General features: G+C 43.9%; 1 protein-coding gene and 1 pseudogene across 1 annotated transcript in view; one reads left to right on the top strand and one right to left on the bottom strand.

The window, feature by feature from the left end:
* Positions 1 to 1,651: 1,651 nt before the first annotated feature.
* LOC102756531 lies at positions 1,652 to 3,112 on the bottom strand (annotated as a pseudogene).
* A 1,193-nt stretch (positions 3,113 to 4,305) lies between these two features.
* KIF5B (kinesin family member 5B) overlaps positions 4,306 to 18,305 on the top strand; it is a 79,029-nt gene continuing 65,029 nt past the window's right edge. The window contains exon 1 of the mRNA XM_006775191.2: positions 4,306 to 4,888. Coding sequence (XP_006775254.1) covers positions 4,763 to 4,888 — 126 coding nt within the window. The 5' untranslated portion in view covers positions 4,306 to 4,762. The remainder of the gene's footprint in view (positions 4,889 to 18,305) is intronic.

Here is an 18,305-nt window from a genome sequence, read left to right as displayed (position 1 = left end):
GAGTGCAGAGAACCCCAAACAAAAGGAATCCAAAGAGGACCACACCAAGACACATCATAATTAAAATGCCAAGAGCAAAAGACAAAGAGAGAATCTTAAAAGCAGCAAGAGAAAGAAACTCAGTTACATACAAGGGAATACCCATATGACTGTCAGCGGATTTCTCAACAGAAACTTTGCAGGCCAGAAGGGAGTGGCAAGAAATATTCAAAGTGATGAATACCAAGAACCTACAACCAAGTTTACTTTATCCAGCAAAGCTATCATTCAGAATTGAAGGTCAGATAAAGAGCTTCACAGATAAGGAAAAGCTAAAGGAGTTCATCACCACCAAACCAGTATTATATGAAATGCTGAAAGGTATCCTTTAAGAAGAGGAAGAAGAAGAAAAAGGTAGATACAAATTATGAACAACAAACATGCATCTATCAACAAGTGAATCTAAGAATCAAGTGAATAAATAATCTGGTGATCATAATAGAATCAAGGACATCAAAAGGGAATGGACTGACGATTCTTGGGGGGGAAAGGGGTGTGGGAGATGCAGGAAGAGACTGGACAAAAATCATGCACCTATGGATGAGTACAGTGGGTGGGGAGTGAGGGCGGATGGTGGAGCGGGAACTGGGAGAAGGAGAGTTATGGGGGGAAAAAAGAGGAACAAATGTAATAATCTGAATAATAAAGATTTAATTAAAAAAAGAAAGAAAAGAGAAAAGGAAAGAAGAGAAAAGAGAAAAGAAAGAAAAAAGAAAAAAAAAGAAAGAAGCAAAGCCTAGTAGTCATTTCTGCACATGGGTTTTCTCTGCAAACTGCACTTTGCAGAGAAGCCTCTACACTAGGCTGCCTCTGTGCTACTAAACTGTTTGCATGAACTGGGTTTCTGAGCCAGCCTTATAAAGGAGTTTCTAGAGTCCTAGTTCAACTATAAGACTGAAGCTTTCCCCATCCAATCAGAGCTGTGCAACTCTGACAATCAGGGGAGCTCTATTCTGACCAATCAGGGATCAGGGGCCAGGACTTCTATCTATATAAGTCAGCTCTTTGCTGGTTTAGAACCAGCTCCAGGCTGGAGCTCCAGTGTCTACTGAGAAACCCGAAGAGGGCCACACAGACAGACAAGCAGGTATGGGGTGGGGCAGAGCAGAGCTGCCTAGCCGAAGAGGGGCCTGGCCCAGGGACCCCTGGCTTGTGCTGTAACATTGCAGAGTATGGCAAAAATGGGTTTACAAGTGTGAATATGTGGATACAGATGTTTTTCTTTTTCTTATTAAAATTGGTTTTAATGGTCACAAAATTCTGTGGCAGATTTTGGTCAAATTGTTTCCATTAAAACAGTGGTTCTCAACCTTTGCTGCACATTAGAATCACCTGGGAATCTTTTTAAAATCCTGATTTCTAGGCCTCATCCTCCGGAAATTTTGTTTCTTTGTTACTAATGTTGTGGCCCCACCCCATAACAAAAAAACAACAACACAGAATTTCTGGAGGGTGAGGCTCAGAAATCAGGATTTTAAAAAGATTCCCAGGTGATTCTAATGTGCAGCCAAGGTTGAGAACAACTGCCTTAAAAAGTACTAATTTTAAAAACTAACACCTTAAAAACTGCCCCCCCCCCCACAAAAAAACACAAATGGTCCACAAAACATTCTCTTTTCCTTCTGAAGGTTTTATGATGCATTGTAATCAATAACCAGCCTTTTACTATTAAAGTTAAATGCCAATTGAGACAAACATTTCTGAGGTCGTTCTTCCACCACTGCTTAAGACTGGGGTGGCAGGTATTGGGGATAATATTCATTTAGCCTTCTGAGCTTTCTGGGCAGACTTGGTGACTTTGCCAGGTCTAGCTGCCTTCTTGTCCACAGCTTTGTTGACACCCACAGCAACTGTCGCATGTCACGAACAGCAGAACAGCCCAGAGGAGGGTAGTCAGAGAAGCTCTCAACACACATGGGCTTGCTAGGAGCCATATATATAGATGATGGCAGCATCACCAGATTCAAAAACCTAGGGCCATCTTCCAGCTTTTTCCCAGAACGACAACCAATCTTCTCTTTCAGCTCAGCAAATTTGCAAGCTATATGAGCGGTGTGACAATCCAGCACAGGTGGATAGCCAGCACTGATTTGGCCTGGATGGTTCAGGATAATCACCTGAGCTATGAAGCCAGCTGCTTCCATTGGTGGGTCATATTTGCTGTCACCAGCCACACTGCCATGACATGTTCTTGACACTGTCCCCAGGAAGAGCTTCAGGCAAAGCTTCATGGTGCATTTCAATAGGCTTCACTTCAGTTGTAACGTTGACTAGAGCAAAGCTAACCACAATGCTGGTTTGAGAACACCAGGCTTTATTAGGCCCACAGGGACAGTAGGCATATCACCAGTTTTATATACCTCCTGGAGGGGCAGATTCAGGGGCTTGTCAGTTGGACGAGTTGGTGGCAGGATGCAATCTAGATCTTCAAGCAGTGTGGTCCCACTGGCATTGCCATCTTTACGGGTGACTTTCCATCCCTTAAACCAAGGCATATTAGCACTTGGCTCCAGAAATTGGCACAAATGGTACTATGTCAAGATTGTAGCCAATTTTCTTAATGTAGGTGCTGACATCTTTAACAATTTTCTCGTAGCTTTTCTGGCTGTAGGGTGGCTCAGTAGAATCCATTTTGTTAACACCAACAATCAGTTTCACACCCAGTGTGTAAGCCAGAAGGGCATGCTCCTGGGTCTGCCCATTCTTGGAGACACCAACAGCAACAATCAGGACAGCACAGTCCGCCTGGTATATGCCTGTAATCATGTTTTTTATGAAGTCTCTGTGTCCTGGGGCATCAATGATGGTCACATAATACTGGCTGGTCTCAAATTTCCATGGGGAGATATCAATGGTGATATTCAGCTTTCAGTTTATTCAAGACCCAGGCATACTTGAAGGAGTCCTTCCCCATCTCCGCAGCCTCCTTCTCAAATTTTTCAATGTTATTTTTGTAAATCCCACTCTGATTTATAGATCAGATAGCCAGTAGTGGTAGACTTTCTAGAATCTACACCTGTCCAATGATGAAGATGTTTATATGAGTCTTTTCCTTTCCTATTTTGGGTTTAATTTAGTGGTGGTTTTCACAACATCTGTGTTCTGGCAGCAAACCCTCTGCAAAAATGCCACAGTTTATTCTTGTATTTTGTTTATAATTTACTGCATTATTTCCCCTACAAACAACTGTAAACATACTTTTGCCTCAATCTGTATTGAGCTGTTCCATAGCAGTGTTGTTTTCACAGCTATACTGTATTACTGTTGAGCTGTGGCACTAAATAAAGTTTTCTTCTTCACTGCATCCCAAATTGGGAGGTCCCATTGCATTGGCACCAACATCCGACGACAACTTTGTTTGGGTAGATTCCCCACAGATCCCCTGGTGTGACATTTCCTTCATTGCAGTGGATCAAACCTGAATCTGTTGAACAATGGTTTTATTTTTGGAGGTATTAGGATGATTGGGCAAGGGCAGTGAGCATTGAAGGTTTTCATAGTCCGAGCCTACACACAAAGTCAAAACCAGAGGAAGGGTTTCTAATTATCTTTCGCTGTTCTTTCATAGCACTGCAGAGCCACTTCCATGGGAGAGCCATTATGGCATCCTTCTAAAAACAGAAGGCAAAATCAACTGTGGAGTAGTTTTCTTTAGATATGTAACCCACAAATTTATCCCGGTCCTTTGAAGCTATCTTCACACTCCAGGGTCCTCATTCCTCCAGTGTTGAAACTGGTAAGTTCCTTTTTGTTCATTACGGAGGAGGAAGGACCTCTGATTGATTGACAGCCTTCTCCCACCTCACACTATTTATTCTTCCACATTTCTCCTCAGAAGAAATTTTTTTTCTTTTCTTTTTCCTGTCTTCTGAAACCACTCTCTCAGGAAAGAACAACTATTAAACTAGAGAGCATGTCCCACCCTTCATTCAAATCTTCCCTTTCTGGTCAGGGCTGGCTACGAATCCATATTATCTCCAGACCAAAGAGAAAGCAAACATTCCTTATTGGAATATAGTATTTTACTTAAACAAATGGAAAAAAAATAACAACGTGGTTTTAACAAATCCATTGTTCCCTAGAGAAAGCTAAGTGCGTCCATCTGCCTCAGCTCGGGATTGCTGCCGCCTGGCGCCGGCGGGAGCCAGACCGGGTGACTAAACCTGGAGCGAGCTGCCAGCAAAACTTGAATCCGCGACCGCCGGGCGAAAAGCGACGGCGCGGCCCGGCGCGGGCAACGATTGGTCACCGGACCGAGCCTCCGCGACTGCGCAATGATCCTCGCGCGCCGCCCCTCCCGCCGCCGCGTCGCGGGTCTGTGGCTCTGGAAGTGACTGGGGTCAGCCGTCAAGCAGACAGCCGAGCGAGGAGACGGTGGGCCATCCTGCTCCCTCCAAGGAAGGAGGGGACCGCTTTCCTGTCTCCCAGAACCTGCAGTCTGCCCAGGCCGGTGAGGGGGAAGCTGAGGAGCTGTGCCGTGGACGCTCCACCCGGTGCCGCCACCGCCACGGCTGCCATGATGGATCGGAAGTGAGCCTCTGGGCGAGGCTGCCGGCGCCGGCGCTTCCAGTCTCCGTCCTCCTCCGCCCCCTCCGGGGAAAGTGCGACCCCGGGGACTGATTCTCTCGACCTTCGCGGCCCTAGACCCTCAGCCCGGGCCTGCTTCCTCCCGGACTGAGCGGCAGGGAGTGGCTCCCGGCCTCCGGCCCCGGCAGCGAGGAAGATGGCGGACCCGGCAGAGTGCAACATCAAAGTGATGTGTCGCTTCCGACCTCTCAACGAGTCTGAAGTGAACCGCGGCGATAAGTACATCGCCAAGTTTCAGGGAGAAGACACGGTCATGATCGCGGTGAGTTGCCGCCGTCCCGCTGCTTCGGGCCTGGCTGGGCCTGGAAGTTCCGGGGAGTGTTGGGGTGCAGAATGTAGAGGGAGCTGTCGTGTCCCCGACTGTCCCTGGTGTTTTCCGGGTCAGATAACCCGGCACCGGGAGACTGCGCAGCTCCGTAGGTGTTCCCGGGGCGCCCCCACCCCGGGCTTCCGTGCAGGGTGATGGGAGGTGCCTGGTCTCAGTCTGGGACACTCCCTCACCTGGGGCGCTGGAGGAACTGTTTCGGGATTAAGTTTAGTGTGTGTTTACTGTTGCTGATGGCTTTTGGGGTTTTGGACTTCCCCCAATTTACCATATATAAAATATCTAAGATTAAAATTCAGCTAGTAACATGGCGGTATCTTAAATATTAAAGACAGTTTTATAGAAACTGTGTTGAACCCTATTGTTTTCCCCGCGGGAGGAGGAAAAACTACCAAAAAACTACAAATAATACCTTTACCTCAAAATGTTTACCTACCCACCTTTTGTTAACAATTGAGAAAGACTAAGAGGAACTAGTATATAAAAGGAAATAGTGCGTTTTCTTTTAAAATCGGAGTGATCAAGTTTGTTGCAAATGTGGCTACTTCAGGTTGGGTCAAACAAGTGCTCAGAAAGACCCATAATCTCATCCTTGCTGGGTTTTTTTGGTAACGGTCTAGGTGAGAGTGTTAACTTTTTGTGTGTATATCAGAGTAATGCAAAAGGAAGGTTTTTGTTTTGTTTTTTAAAATATATTTTGATTTCAGAGAGAGAGAGGGAGGAGATAGAAACATTAGTGATGAGAGAGAATCATTGATTGGCTGCCCCCTGCAGGGTGCCTTGAGCCTGCAACCCGGACATGTGCCCTTGAGCAGGCTGAAGCTCTACCCATGGGGCTAAACCAGCTAGGGCTAAAAAGAAAATTTTTTTAAAAGATAAAATTTGACCAATAAATTAGATTTCGTGTTGGTATTAGATTCCTACTTCTGTAATTAATATCTACCTTCAAGAAAGTTGAGCCCTAGCCGGTTTTGCTCAGTGGATAGAGCATGGGCCTGCAGACCGAAGGGTCCCAGGTTCGATTCAGATCCTTCCTCCTCGGCCCGGCCTCTGTTTGGACGCTTGCAGGAGGCAACCATTCGATGTTTCTTTCACATCTATATGTCTGTCTTTCCCTCTCTCTTCCACTCTCTTGAAAAATCAATGGAAAAATATCCTCGGGTGAGATTTAAAAAAAAAGTTGATTTTGATAATCCCAAGGATGGTGAGATATTGTTCCTTTGTAGTATAAAAAAATAACATAACCAAGGTTGGCTAATCATTGTTAGGGAGATGAGAATGTAAGGTTGATTCTTCTCTTCTCTTTTCTCTTTTCTCTCTCTTCTCTCTCTTTTTGAGATCATCTCTGGAATTGACAAGTCTCAAATAGCACTCCCAGTTCAAGGAGGTTAAAATGGAAACTAAGATACTGCATACAGAGCAGTGTAATTAAAAATTAAATCTTTCTTGGTTATGCCATATACCAGGACTTTTTTTTACATTGTTATCATGGCACAAAATTTTAATGTTAGTTTTTCCTAATTGCATTTCATATTTAATATATTATTTGCACAGTTTAATTTGGAAATAGGACAAAGGAGTCATGGGACAGTGATAATTAAAAGCGTTGGCATATTATACAGGACTAAAGTTTAAAGTTCTTTATAGTTTTTATGTGAAAATTTAGGTCTAGTGAATGAATGTTGATTCATATTGCTTGTTAGGCATTTGACAAACAAGTCATTAGGTTGCTAACAACTGCCAGTTCTGTGTGTAGACTGCACGCTGGTTCTTCGTTAACAAAGTCCAGAAGAAAAACTCATTATAAATGACATCATAGTGAGGCCAAGAAGTTAAATACAATAGTAGTCACCCTTTTCCTTTAGAATGATGTATTTTACATGGAATCAAAAGGTTTACAAGGCCTGGATTGTTAGTTGGCAAACATGAGGCTACTAGTTTCTCGAGTTTGTGTGATTACTCAACCTTAACAGTGCTTGACATAAAGCTGTTTTCCTTTTTGACTTGTATTAGGAATGATTTTTAGTGTGTGCTTACACAAATCTATAAGTATAACCAAGTTGTTGTTTTTTATATTAGAATTTAGGATTCACAAAATGTTTAAGATTAGGTTAAAAGGCAGCCCCAAAATGACAAAATCAAATAGTTAAAACAAGTGATTACCACAAGAAACACACATTTATGCTAGGTTGTTTCCTTTGGATAGTTATTTTAAGTATCTTGCATGTTTACTTAATAAAGTAAATAAATATCAATAGTAATATAAATAATGGATAGATGATAGAGCTGTGAAACAGTGAACAGTTAAGTTGGCCTTTAGGCAAGCATTTTAGTCCAGTTTTAAAATTTGTATAAGCAGAAATACATTACAACTGAGTGACAAAGCCTTTACAAATATAAAACAATGTGTTTAGTTCGTTATTTTCAGGAACTAATATTTTGCACAGAATAATATGTCATTAATTACTCAGGTCTCATTTTTGTTCACTTTTAAAATTATATTGTTTTTAAAGATTGTTTGGGAATTTATAAGAGCTATTGCGGAAAGTAAATTAGCCTCTAAATAAAATCTTCTCGGTTTGTTTTGTTTGGATCTTGATCCTGATTCAAAATATATAGTTTAAGAAGGAATTGCTGCAATGCAGAATTTAAAACTAAAATATTCTATACATTTTAAAAGTTTTTAAAACATTTATTTCTCTTGATTTGAGAGGGGAAGAGAAAGCGGGGGGAGAGAGAGAAACATCAATGATGAGAGAGAATCATCAATAGGCTGCCTCCACCCAAGTATGTGTCCTGACCCAGAATCGAACCATGACCTCCTGGTTCATAGGTCGATGCTCAACCACTGAGCCCCACTGGCCAGGCCATTTAAAAAGTAGTAGCTCGTGCATATCTCTGAAGGTCACGAAATATGAACCTGATGTAAAATCTCTGTCATCAGTGATGCAGCAGCAAAAGTCCCCCTGATAATATCAAACGGAGTCATAAAGTTTTCTGTCAGACTATCAGTGTACATGTATACATTAAAAAATAAATGTATTTTTCATCACCATACATTTTTTTTTTTTGCTCGAATGAATTTTATTATTTCTTCAAGGTTCTTAACATACGTACACCTTAAGAGATATCAAGTAGGCGTAAACATTTCTATTTCATTTTGTCCCCTTGAAGTCTAAGTCACATGTCAATGAATCTTGTGACTTGGAGTGTCTTTGAAGATACATAGAAATAGAGAGTATATTTCAATGCCAAGAACCAGCTTTTAAAGTATAGATGTCAAAAAAAAAGTTTTAAGGAAAAAACCCATATAATATACACATGTCCAGATATTGAGGTTTCCTTTGTTTAAATTTATTTGAAGGATTATTAGTTTGGAAATGTGCCTTCTAGCCATTAGAAATAGATTTTATGTTTCACAAGTCTCTTTTCAGGAAGCCAGGGTCAGTTAGTAACTTTATGGCTAGATCGCTAATAAAAAATTTGCCTCGATAAAATTTTAATTTAGCCTTGGAATTAAAATTTCTTGACTTGATGCTAAGCACAAAGTTTTTATTTAATGAGGATATAATTTCTAAGCGAATCACTCAACCCCAGCTTGATTATTTTTGTTTGCATATTCATAGTCCTGCTTTAAGAAGGTTGTATAGATAGTTTGCATTTTTGCTATGTGGTGATTCCAGAGTAAGTAGCTACATAATGTATTTTTGAGGTGGGCTTTCCTATTACTTATTATTTTTAGCATATCTCTTTCTAAATGGTTTATAAGCACTCTTTTTTTAATTGTTATAAAAATGGAGATAAGGAGTTAAAGTTCAGTAGTGTTCATTCTTTTTTTTAGATGTTTATTTTAAGAAAATTTTGTTATTTGATTTATTTTGGAAGAATGCAGTTGTCTTCATGCTGTATGTTTTCTATTGACCTGTTATTAAATGTATATTTGGCTAGTAGCAATGTATTCTTGACACCTTTCCAGGTTGTGAGTTCTTTAAAGCTAGAGACTGTCTCCATTTCAAGTCAGTTATCATTACTTGATCACTTATATTAATTAGTATTCAAGACTATTATTGCCAAACCGGTTTGGCTCAGTGGATAGAGCGTCGATCTGCGGACTGAGAGGTCCCGGGTTCGATTCCAGTCAAGGGCATGTACCTTGGTTGCGGGCACATCCCCAGTGGGAGGTGTGCAGGAGGCGGCTGGTCGATGTTTCTCCCTCATCAATGTTTCTAGCTCTCTAGCCCTCTCCCTTCCTCTCTGTAAAAAATCAATAAAATATATTTTAAAAAAGACTACTATTATCATCTATTTTTTGAACACTACAGTCTACTAAAATATTATTTCTAAAATGGTTACTCATTTACAATATCCATTGCCTTCTAGGTGGTAAATAAATATTTGCTGGATAAATGAAGAGGGGAAATTTTCTTTTTGCATAGGAAAAATAGCATGGTTTATCACTGGGTGATGATTGTTCTTTTGAATGTACTTGTGTTTGTTTCCAAAATTGTTTATTATGAATACATCTTGTACAATCAGTAAAATAGTAGATTGGCGCTTTTTTTTTTTAGCCACACCTGATAAAATGCACCGCTCAACCACTGCATTTAAATGTTAATGTCTCAGTGGTATCTTAGCAAAAGGACACGTTTATGTATGTCTTAGCCAAAGAGTAATCAGACATTGAGATGTCTTTGAATTGATGCCAGAGCTGATCACCCTTATATAATAAAGAGCTAATATGCAAATGGTCCTCACGCCCCCATGGCTCAGACACTCAATACTGGGGAGAGAGGAATGGGGACCAGCCAGGCACAAATGAGCTTGCTAGAGAGGAATGGGGACCAGCCAGGCTGTGACCCGGGAGAGGGACAAGCCACCTGCCCCGTGGTCCAGGGCTCCTGTGGCTGTGGCCTGGGTGAAGCCTCCCGCCCACGGTCCCCTGCAGCTGTGGCCGGCCCAGCTCCTGGGTGCCTGCGACCGGCCAGAGGGAGGGAAACCTGGGTCCCGGGTGCCTGCGGCCAGATGAGGGAATCCTGGGTCCTAGGTGCAGGGTGAGGCAGAGGCGGTTAGGGCCCATCAGGCCAGCAGGGGAGCACTTAGGGGCGATCAGGACGGTAGGGGAGCAGTTAGGGGTGCTCAGGCAGGCAGGCAGAGGTGGTTAGGAGCGATCAGGCAGGCACAGGGGTTAGGGACAATCAGGCAAGCAGGCAGGCAGGCAGGCAGGCAAGCAGTTAGGAGCCAGTGGTCCCAGATTGTGAGAGACAGTCAGACATCCACTGAGGGGTCCCAGATTGGAGAGGGTGCAGGCTGGGCTAATGGACTCTCTCCTCCTACCCTCCTCCTGTGCACGAATTTCATGCACTGGGCCTCTAGTCTTAGTATATTCATCAGGAATGCTTTCAGCTGCAGAGTGAAAACAAACAACAAAGAGAGGTTTAAATAAGAGGTTATTTCTCTCATAAAACGTTTAGAGACCCACCACCACCACCACCAAAAAAAAAAAGTTTAGATAGGCCTTTGCTGCTAGTACTTATTTGATTCTTATCCTTTGTCTTCCTTAGATTGATTTTTCATCATTTTTGTCATATTTGAAAAATGGATGTTACAACTCCAGACATTTATTCCAGAAAAGAGAAAGGGCAGTCTCAGCTGAGAATGGTTCTTTTCATCAGGAAAACAAGTCTTCTCCAAGACCTTCCAGCAAACCATCACTTACTTCATAGTATCCAGAACTGGGTCAAGTGGCCACTGGTTGCAAGAAAACTAGGCTAACAAGTGGTTAGCTTTTCAGACTTTCTAATGGGAATTGGGAATGGCTTCAGATAGCCTTTAGGAGTCTGCTTCATTCTTACCCTGAGGAGGGGGATTGTGGGATAAAAAGTAAGGTTTGGGGGGAGGGTGTATGTGTGTGTTTTAAGATAAGACCCAGGAAGTATTCTATAATGTTAAGGATTTTTTCTGGAGTCATGATTACTTTGTATTTTAGGGTCCAACTCCCTTCTCTTTTCATCTATAGATGCTTACTTTCCTAGATCAGTTCTTTTGAGCATTAAAACTTGCTCAGGTCTTGCCCATCTTAAAAAATTATCTTAGATCCACGGCCACATAGAAATCTACTTCGTTACCTTCCATTCTTTTTTCAACCCATTACAATCTGATCTTTGTCTTTGGATACTTTTAGTTTTGTCTTGACCTCACAGCTATATTTGACATAAGCAGTCCCTCCTTGAAAGTTCCTCCTTGATTTGCATGGACATTATATGCTTGCTTTTTCATTCTATGTCTCTTGCTCCTCAGACTACATTAGAAGTTCTCTAAATGTGGTCCCCAAGGTAGAGTCCCCAAGATCCTTTCTGAGTGTCCACAGGTCAAAACTATATTTGCCAGTTTTACTGTGTTGGCATTTGCATTTGATCTTTGATGCTTATACTTTAAACTAGAGGCCAGGTGCACAAAATTCATGAACGGGTAGAGTCCCTAGGCCTGGCCGGTGATCAGGGCCCATCAGGTTCCTGGCCTCTCCACCGCCTCCTTACCTTGCTCCCTCAGCACCCCACTGCCACTGCTGGTTGCCCGCCATGTTCCACGCTTCCCCCTGGTGGTCAGCGCAAATCATAGCAAGTGATCAAACTCCAGGTCGAATTCCTGAGGATGTTACTTCATTTGGTTTCTTTCTCTTTTTTTAAAAAAAATATTTTTATTGATTTCAGAGAGGAGGAAGATGAAGAGGAAGAGAGTGAAACATCAACGATGTTTGCACACCCCACACTGGGGATTGAGCCCGCTACCCAGGCATGTGCCCTGACCAAACCTTGGCCTCCTGGTTCATAGGCCACCGCTCAACCACTGAGCCACACTGGTTGGGCATCATTTGGTCCCAGGTACATGCCCTTGACCGGAATCGAACCTGGGACCCCTCAGTCCGCAGGCCGACGCTCTATCCACTGAGCCAAACCGGTTTCGGCCATTTGGTTTCTTGAATGCTACAAGCTCCTTTCTGCCTTAGGATCTTTAAGCATCCTATTGCCAATGCCTAGACTACTTACCCATACTCACTCTCTCATGAGAGATGGGCAATCGATCAGTAACCCATCTGTAGACTTCAAGAATAGTTTTCCCAAGTCCTTATAGCTGTTTCTGAATTTCTAAGTTCCCTATTTCCCTGAAATCTCCCTTTGGCTGAATTAAGGGAGGGGGTCTGCCATATAGAATTTCAAATGGAGAACCCTACACTGGCTCTCGGAGCACAGTGCACCTGCAGAAGCAAAAGTGGTAAGATATCTGTCCAGGGTAATTTCACCTCCTGGCATAGCTTAGCCATAGCCTGCTTGAGAGTCCATTTCATGCGTTCTACTTTTCCTGAACTCTGGGGCCTGTAGGCTGTATTAAGTTCCACTTAATTCCTAAGGTCTTAGCTACCTGATGTACTACCTCAGCTATAAAGGCTGGGCCATTATCTGACCCTATAGTTAATGGCATTCCATATGGAGGAATTATGTCCTTCAATAACGCCTTAGTGACTTCTCTCACCTTCTCTGTGCAGTAGGATATGCCTCAACCCAGCCTGAAAAGATGCAGACAAAAACTAAAAGATACTTATTTCCTCTACTAGGCCCTATTTCTGTCAAGTCTACCTCTAGATCTTCAAAAGAACCCTGCCTTGCATTGTTCTGTGCACAGAGGGGGCAGTGCTGAGAGACTGAGTTGCATAAGGAGGGGAGATGGGCATTTAGATAGTATCTGCTTAACAAGGTTTCTAGAGCTGTCTTCTCTAAATGGATAAGTTCATGCTGTTGGAGGACTACTCTATGAGCTAAATGTTCTGGAATGTAGACCCTATGATCTGGGAATATCCACCAACCTTCCTTCGTCCTTTTACCCCTTCTCATTGGGCCCATTCTTCTTGAGGGGTGTATTTTGGAGGTTCAGGTAATTCAGGAACCAGCATGATCACGATGGCACTGCCCGCTCCTTAGCAGCTAGCCTTGCCGCTGCATCTGCGTGAGGATTCCCTTCTGACACTGAATCTTTTCCTTTTTGATGTCCTCTACAATGGATGACTGCTACTTCCTTGGGCTCCCAGACTGCTTCTAAGTAACTTCAAGATTTCATTCTGATTTCTTAATCCTTTTCCTCCGACCATCAGGAACCCCTTTCCTTGTTCATGGCCCCATGGATATGCAGGGTAGCAAAGGCATAGCGTGAGTCAGTGTAGACATTGGCATGCTTATCCTTACTGAGATTTAAGGATCTGGCTAGGGCCCAAAGTTCTGCCCTCTGCACTAACCATCCTTCAGGCAGGGCCTGTGCCTCTGTTATCTCAAATTTTGATACCACGGCATACCCGGCTCGTCTTTTTCTTTCATCTAGGAAGCTACTGCTGTCCGTGAACAATATTAAGTCTGGATTCTGTAGAGGCCTATCTGTTAGATCTGGCCGGCTGGAGTAAACCTCCTCTAGGACTTCTAGACAATCATGCTCAGGGGTTCCCTCTGTGATGGGTAGGAAAGTGGCAGGATTAAGAGTTCTTACTGCCTGTAATCTTATTCGTAGATTTTCACATAGGCCCTTGGTATTGAGTCACCCGAGCATAAGTCAGCCAGTGTTGCCCCTTAGTTTCCATTAGGGTAGTGGTTCTCAACCTTCTGGCCCTTTAAATACAGTTCCTCATGTTGTGACCCAACCATAAAAGTATTTTCATTGCTACTTCATAACTGTAATGTTGCTACTGTTATGAATCGTAATGTAAATATCTGATATGCAGGATCGTCTTAGGCGACCCTGTGAAAGGGTCGTTCAACTGCCAAAGGGTTCGCAACCCACAGGTTAAGAACCGCTGCATTAGGGTGACAACAGCATGAGGCACTTTAACATTTAAGTTCTGTCCCAGAGTGAACTTATCTGCCTCTTTGACTAATAAGGCTGTGGCTGCAAGGACTCTGAGGCATGGGAGCCACCCAGAGGCAACTGGGTCAATCTGTTTGGAGAGGTAGGCTATTGGCCTCTGCCAGGGTCCCAACTCCTGAGTCAGAACTTCTAGGGCTACCCCGTTGTTCTTGTGAAGGTAAAGGTTAAAGTCCCATGTCACATCTGGGAGCCCTAGGGTCAGCACCATGGTGAGCTTTGTCTTTATGGTCGTGAAGGCTTTTTCCTCTTTAGGACCTTAGGTAGTGGGTACCTTTTTCTCTCCTTTTAAAGCTTTATGAGGGGCTTAGCTAGATCTGAGAATCCTGGGATCCAAATTTGACAGAACCCTGCTGCCCCTAGGAATTCCCGAATCTGTTGCCAGGTGCTTGGGACTGTATGGCACATACTGCCTGTTTTCTTTCAGTCCCTAGTCTTCATTTCTCTTGGGTAATTCAGAAACCTAGGTATTTGACTTGCCTCTGACAGATTTGAGCTTTCCTTTTGGACACCCAGAAACCTATTTCAGTTAAGAGTCAGAAGGGTTCGTGTTCCTTCCCAACACTAAGTTCACGTGGAGCTAGCCCGTAAGAGGTTGTCTACATATTGGAGTAGTCACCTCAACATGAAGAATTGTATTAAAGGGTCACGGCATTAGGAAGGTTGAGAACCACTGCATTAGGGTAACAACATCATGAGGCACTTGAACATTTAAGTTCTGTCCTAGAGTGAGCTTGTCTGCCTCTTTGACTAATAAGGCTGTGGCTGCAAGGGCCCTGAGACATGGGGGCCACCTGGAGGCAACTGGGTCAATCTGTTTGGAGAGGTAGGCTATTGGCCTCTGCCAGGGTCCCAACTCCTGAGTCAGAACTTCTAGGGCTACCCCGTTGTTCTTGTGAAGGTAAAGGTTAAAGTCCCATGTCACATCTGGGAGCCCTAGGGTCAGCACCATGGTGAGCTTTGTCTTTATGGTCGTGAAGGCTTTTTCCTCTTTAGGACCTTAGGTAGTGGGTACCTTTTTCTCTCCTTTTAAAGCTTTATGAGGGGCTTAGCTAGATCTGAGAATCCTGGGATCCAAATTTGACAGAACCCTGCTGCCCCTAGGAATTCCCGAATCTGTTGCCAGGTGCTTGGGACTGTATGGCACATACTGCCTGTTTTCTTTCAGTCCCTAGTCTTCATTTCTCTTGGGTAATTCAGAAACCTAGGTATTTGACTTGCCTCTGACAGATTTGAGCTTTCCTTTTGGACACCCAGAAACCTATTTCAGTTAAGAGTCAGAAGGGTTCGTGTTCCTTCCCAACACTAAGTTCACGTGGAGCTAGCCCGTAAGAGGTTGTCTACATATTGGAGTAGATTGCACCCCATGTCCTTCCTGGAAATTTGGGCAAATCTGCTGCTAGTGCTCCACAAAAAAGAGTTGGGGAGTTCTTGAACCCTTGTGGTAGTCTGGTCCAGGTGAACTGTTCCTTATCCCTTTGGTTGGGTTTTTCCACTCAAAGGCAAACGGGCTGACTGGAGGGTGCCAGATAAAGGCAGAAAAAGGAAGTTTTACAGGCGGTGCCCCAGGCTTCAAGTCAGTTAGCACTGGGGCGTGGTTCTTAGCCAGGGCCCAGGGATTTCCTTCTGCCCATACCAGCGGGAATTCTTTCTCTAGTTCAGGATCTAATGGTGAGTCCTTTGACTGGGAGGTATAAAGTCTCCATTCTTCCTCCCTAGATACTGCTAAAGACAGGATCATTGGAGAGGTCTCCTCACCTAAGTGCAGTTGTGCTGAGCTGTCAGGGCAAAGGTGGTTTCTGCTCCCATTTTGGCTGAAAGGTTTCTGCCCATTACAGGGACCGGACAATCTGGCAAATACAGGAATTCATGAACCACCAGGCGGCCGCCTAACTGACATCGGCAGGGGCAGTAGAATGGTCTACAGCTGTGGTCCCCGGTAGCTCCAATAATGGTGACTTTCCGTCCTGAGAGGAGAGCTGCTTTCTGAGTAACTACCAAGTGCTCTGCCCCTGTATCAACAATGAAGTTCACAGTCTGGTTCCCGATTTTCATTTTGACCAGGACCTCATGAGGGCCCAGTTGGAAAGAGCCCAGTCTGTCCTAGTCAGAGTCAGCTGCTGCCAGTCCAATGAGGTCTGCCTTAGGCGGCTCTGGCCGATAGCGGCTGGGTGGTTTGGATGGCCTTGCCTGCTTCTTCTGGTAGCTCAGGCATTCATTCTTCCAATGCCCTACTTCTTTACATTAGGCACACTGGTCCCATTTAAGATCCATCCTTTCTTTTCCTGACTTGGCTCCTTGCTGTCTCCCTTTTCTGGAAGTTAGGTTTTATAACAGCCACAGCAATCAGCGTCACTTTCATTTTTAGTTTCTCCTCAGCCTCTTTTTTTAGCCCCATTGTCCCAATTAATGAAAACCTTGTTTGCTATTTCTAGTAGCTCGGTTGCATTCTTTCCAGCAAATCCTTTAAGCTTCTGTAGCTTTCTCCTTATGTCTGACTGAGCCTGACTAACGAAGGCTGCACTGACCATAGTTTGATTCTCCGAGGCCTCTGGGTCAAAGGGAGTGTAAGCTCAATATGCTTCACAGTGTCTCTCATAAAAGGCTGCCAGACTTTCATAAGGCCTCTGGAAAACCTCAGAGGTCTTGGCCATATTAGTGGGCTTCTTGGCCCCAGCCCAGAGCCCCTGGAGGAAGGCCAGCCGATATCTCTCTTATCTGGCCCTCCCATCCTCCGAATTCAGGTCCCATCTGGGTTCCACACCTGGGAGAACCCCCCTGGCCCATCTGTCTGTGTCTAATGTCCCTGGCAGGGCCTAGGTCTAGAGCCATTTCCAAGCTTCTGTTGTTATTCTTATGTGCTCCTCAGTGTTAAAGAGTGTGAGAAGGAGTTGCTTGCAGTCGATCCAAGTGGGCTTATGGGTCTGAAAGGTTGGCTTGAGGTTTTTAAGAATAAATGGGAGTGTGATGCTTCCAATTTAAGATATCGGTCATAGTGAAAGGCTGGTAGTAAATGACCGATCCCTCCTCTTGTGGGGTCCTGTTTTCTCCAGTTTATGAGGACCCTGCATTTCTCGGAGAACCATCTGGAAAGCCGGGAGTGGTTTGGGTCCCTGATCAGCTGAGTGCAAACATTGTCCAACTGGCTCTGGAGAGTCCGGTTGCAGGGAAACGGAAGGAAGTGGTGTATCTAAGCTTCCCTGGCTAGGCAAAGGGGCACTGGGTACCACTTGAGGCACATATGGAGGTGGTAGAACTGGCAGGGCTTCCTCAGGGGGTTCCTGCAGGATAGGAGGCTTATTCCCCTTCTGAGGGTCCTGCCCATTTTCCTTATATACACAAAACTCGATCCAAAACGGCTTAAGCTCTGCTATCTCTAGCCCAGGTCAATATATGGGAACTGGTTGAAATGACCTGGGTCTCCTGTGATAATTCTGTGAACATTCCTGATTGTGGGGGACATCCAATGTGCCCTCTGGTGGCCATCCTACTCCAGAAGATGGCCAGTCTATTTCACACATCCTTTTTAATTCCTAGGGGACTAGTTTTACTCATTAGTCCCCAATAAACCCTTTCTTAAAATTCCTTAACATACATTCTAAGACAGAGTTTGAGGACGAGCTATATTACCCATGTTGCAGGGAGGGACCAGGTTACCTCCTCTTTAAATAAAAATAAAAAAAAAAATAAAAAAAAACCCTGAATAAAAACTAATCAAAATAAACCTCATTTTCTAACTTCATTTGTCCTTGGGTGTGGACAGCAAATGACACTAATCAGATTTCTATCAATCTCCCTGAGTACATTGACATAAACTTTAACCTCTGGTTAAATACAACTACAAATCATTTACGCCCAAGTGTCCTTGGTTTAGGAAAGACAGGATTTAAGGATTTTGGGAAGACAGGATTTCTGTTCAGTTTCCCTATTCTACTTGTCCCGGCTTACTGGCCTGTCATCCATTCAACTTTCTTGCAACATTTCTCTTTACCTTACTCCGTTACACCAAAGTTATACTTCCCAGTTAGAACACTTAGCCTTAATTTTTAGATGACATGTAAATAATTAACATTCCTCAGAATAGCAATGCATTCATATTTTTTTAAGAGACACAAACAGAAATTTCACTAGCTAAACAGTTTTAAACAACGAAGACATATCTACACTAATAAAAGAGAAACATGGTAATTGGCGTACGACCGCTACCCTTCCCATTTTCTAATCCCCCTGTCACTCACAGAGTAGGGCCTTGATATGCAAATTAACTGGCAGCTAAGATGGCGGCCGGCAGCCAGGCAGCTGATGCGAACAGGGAGGCTTGCTTGCTTCAGAGACGGAGAACTCCAACGTTCCCCGCCTGACTTGCCGGCCTCTCAGCTGCAACTCTAAGCAACTATGTTGCGAATAAAGAAGCTAAAAAAACCCAAGAAACCTGCTTTACTCAGACGAG

Source organism: Myotis davidii, unplaced genomic scaffold, assembly GCF_000327345.1.
Source record: "Myotis davidii unplaced genomic scaffold, ASM32734v1 scaffold909, whole genome shotgun sequence".
NCBI classification, from domain to species: Eukaryota; Metazoa; Chordata; class Mammalia; order Chiroptera; family Vespertilionidae; genus Myotis; species Myotis davidii.
Note: the sequence above shows the minus strand (reverse complement) of the source record. Positions and strands in the feature narration are given on the sequence as shown.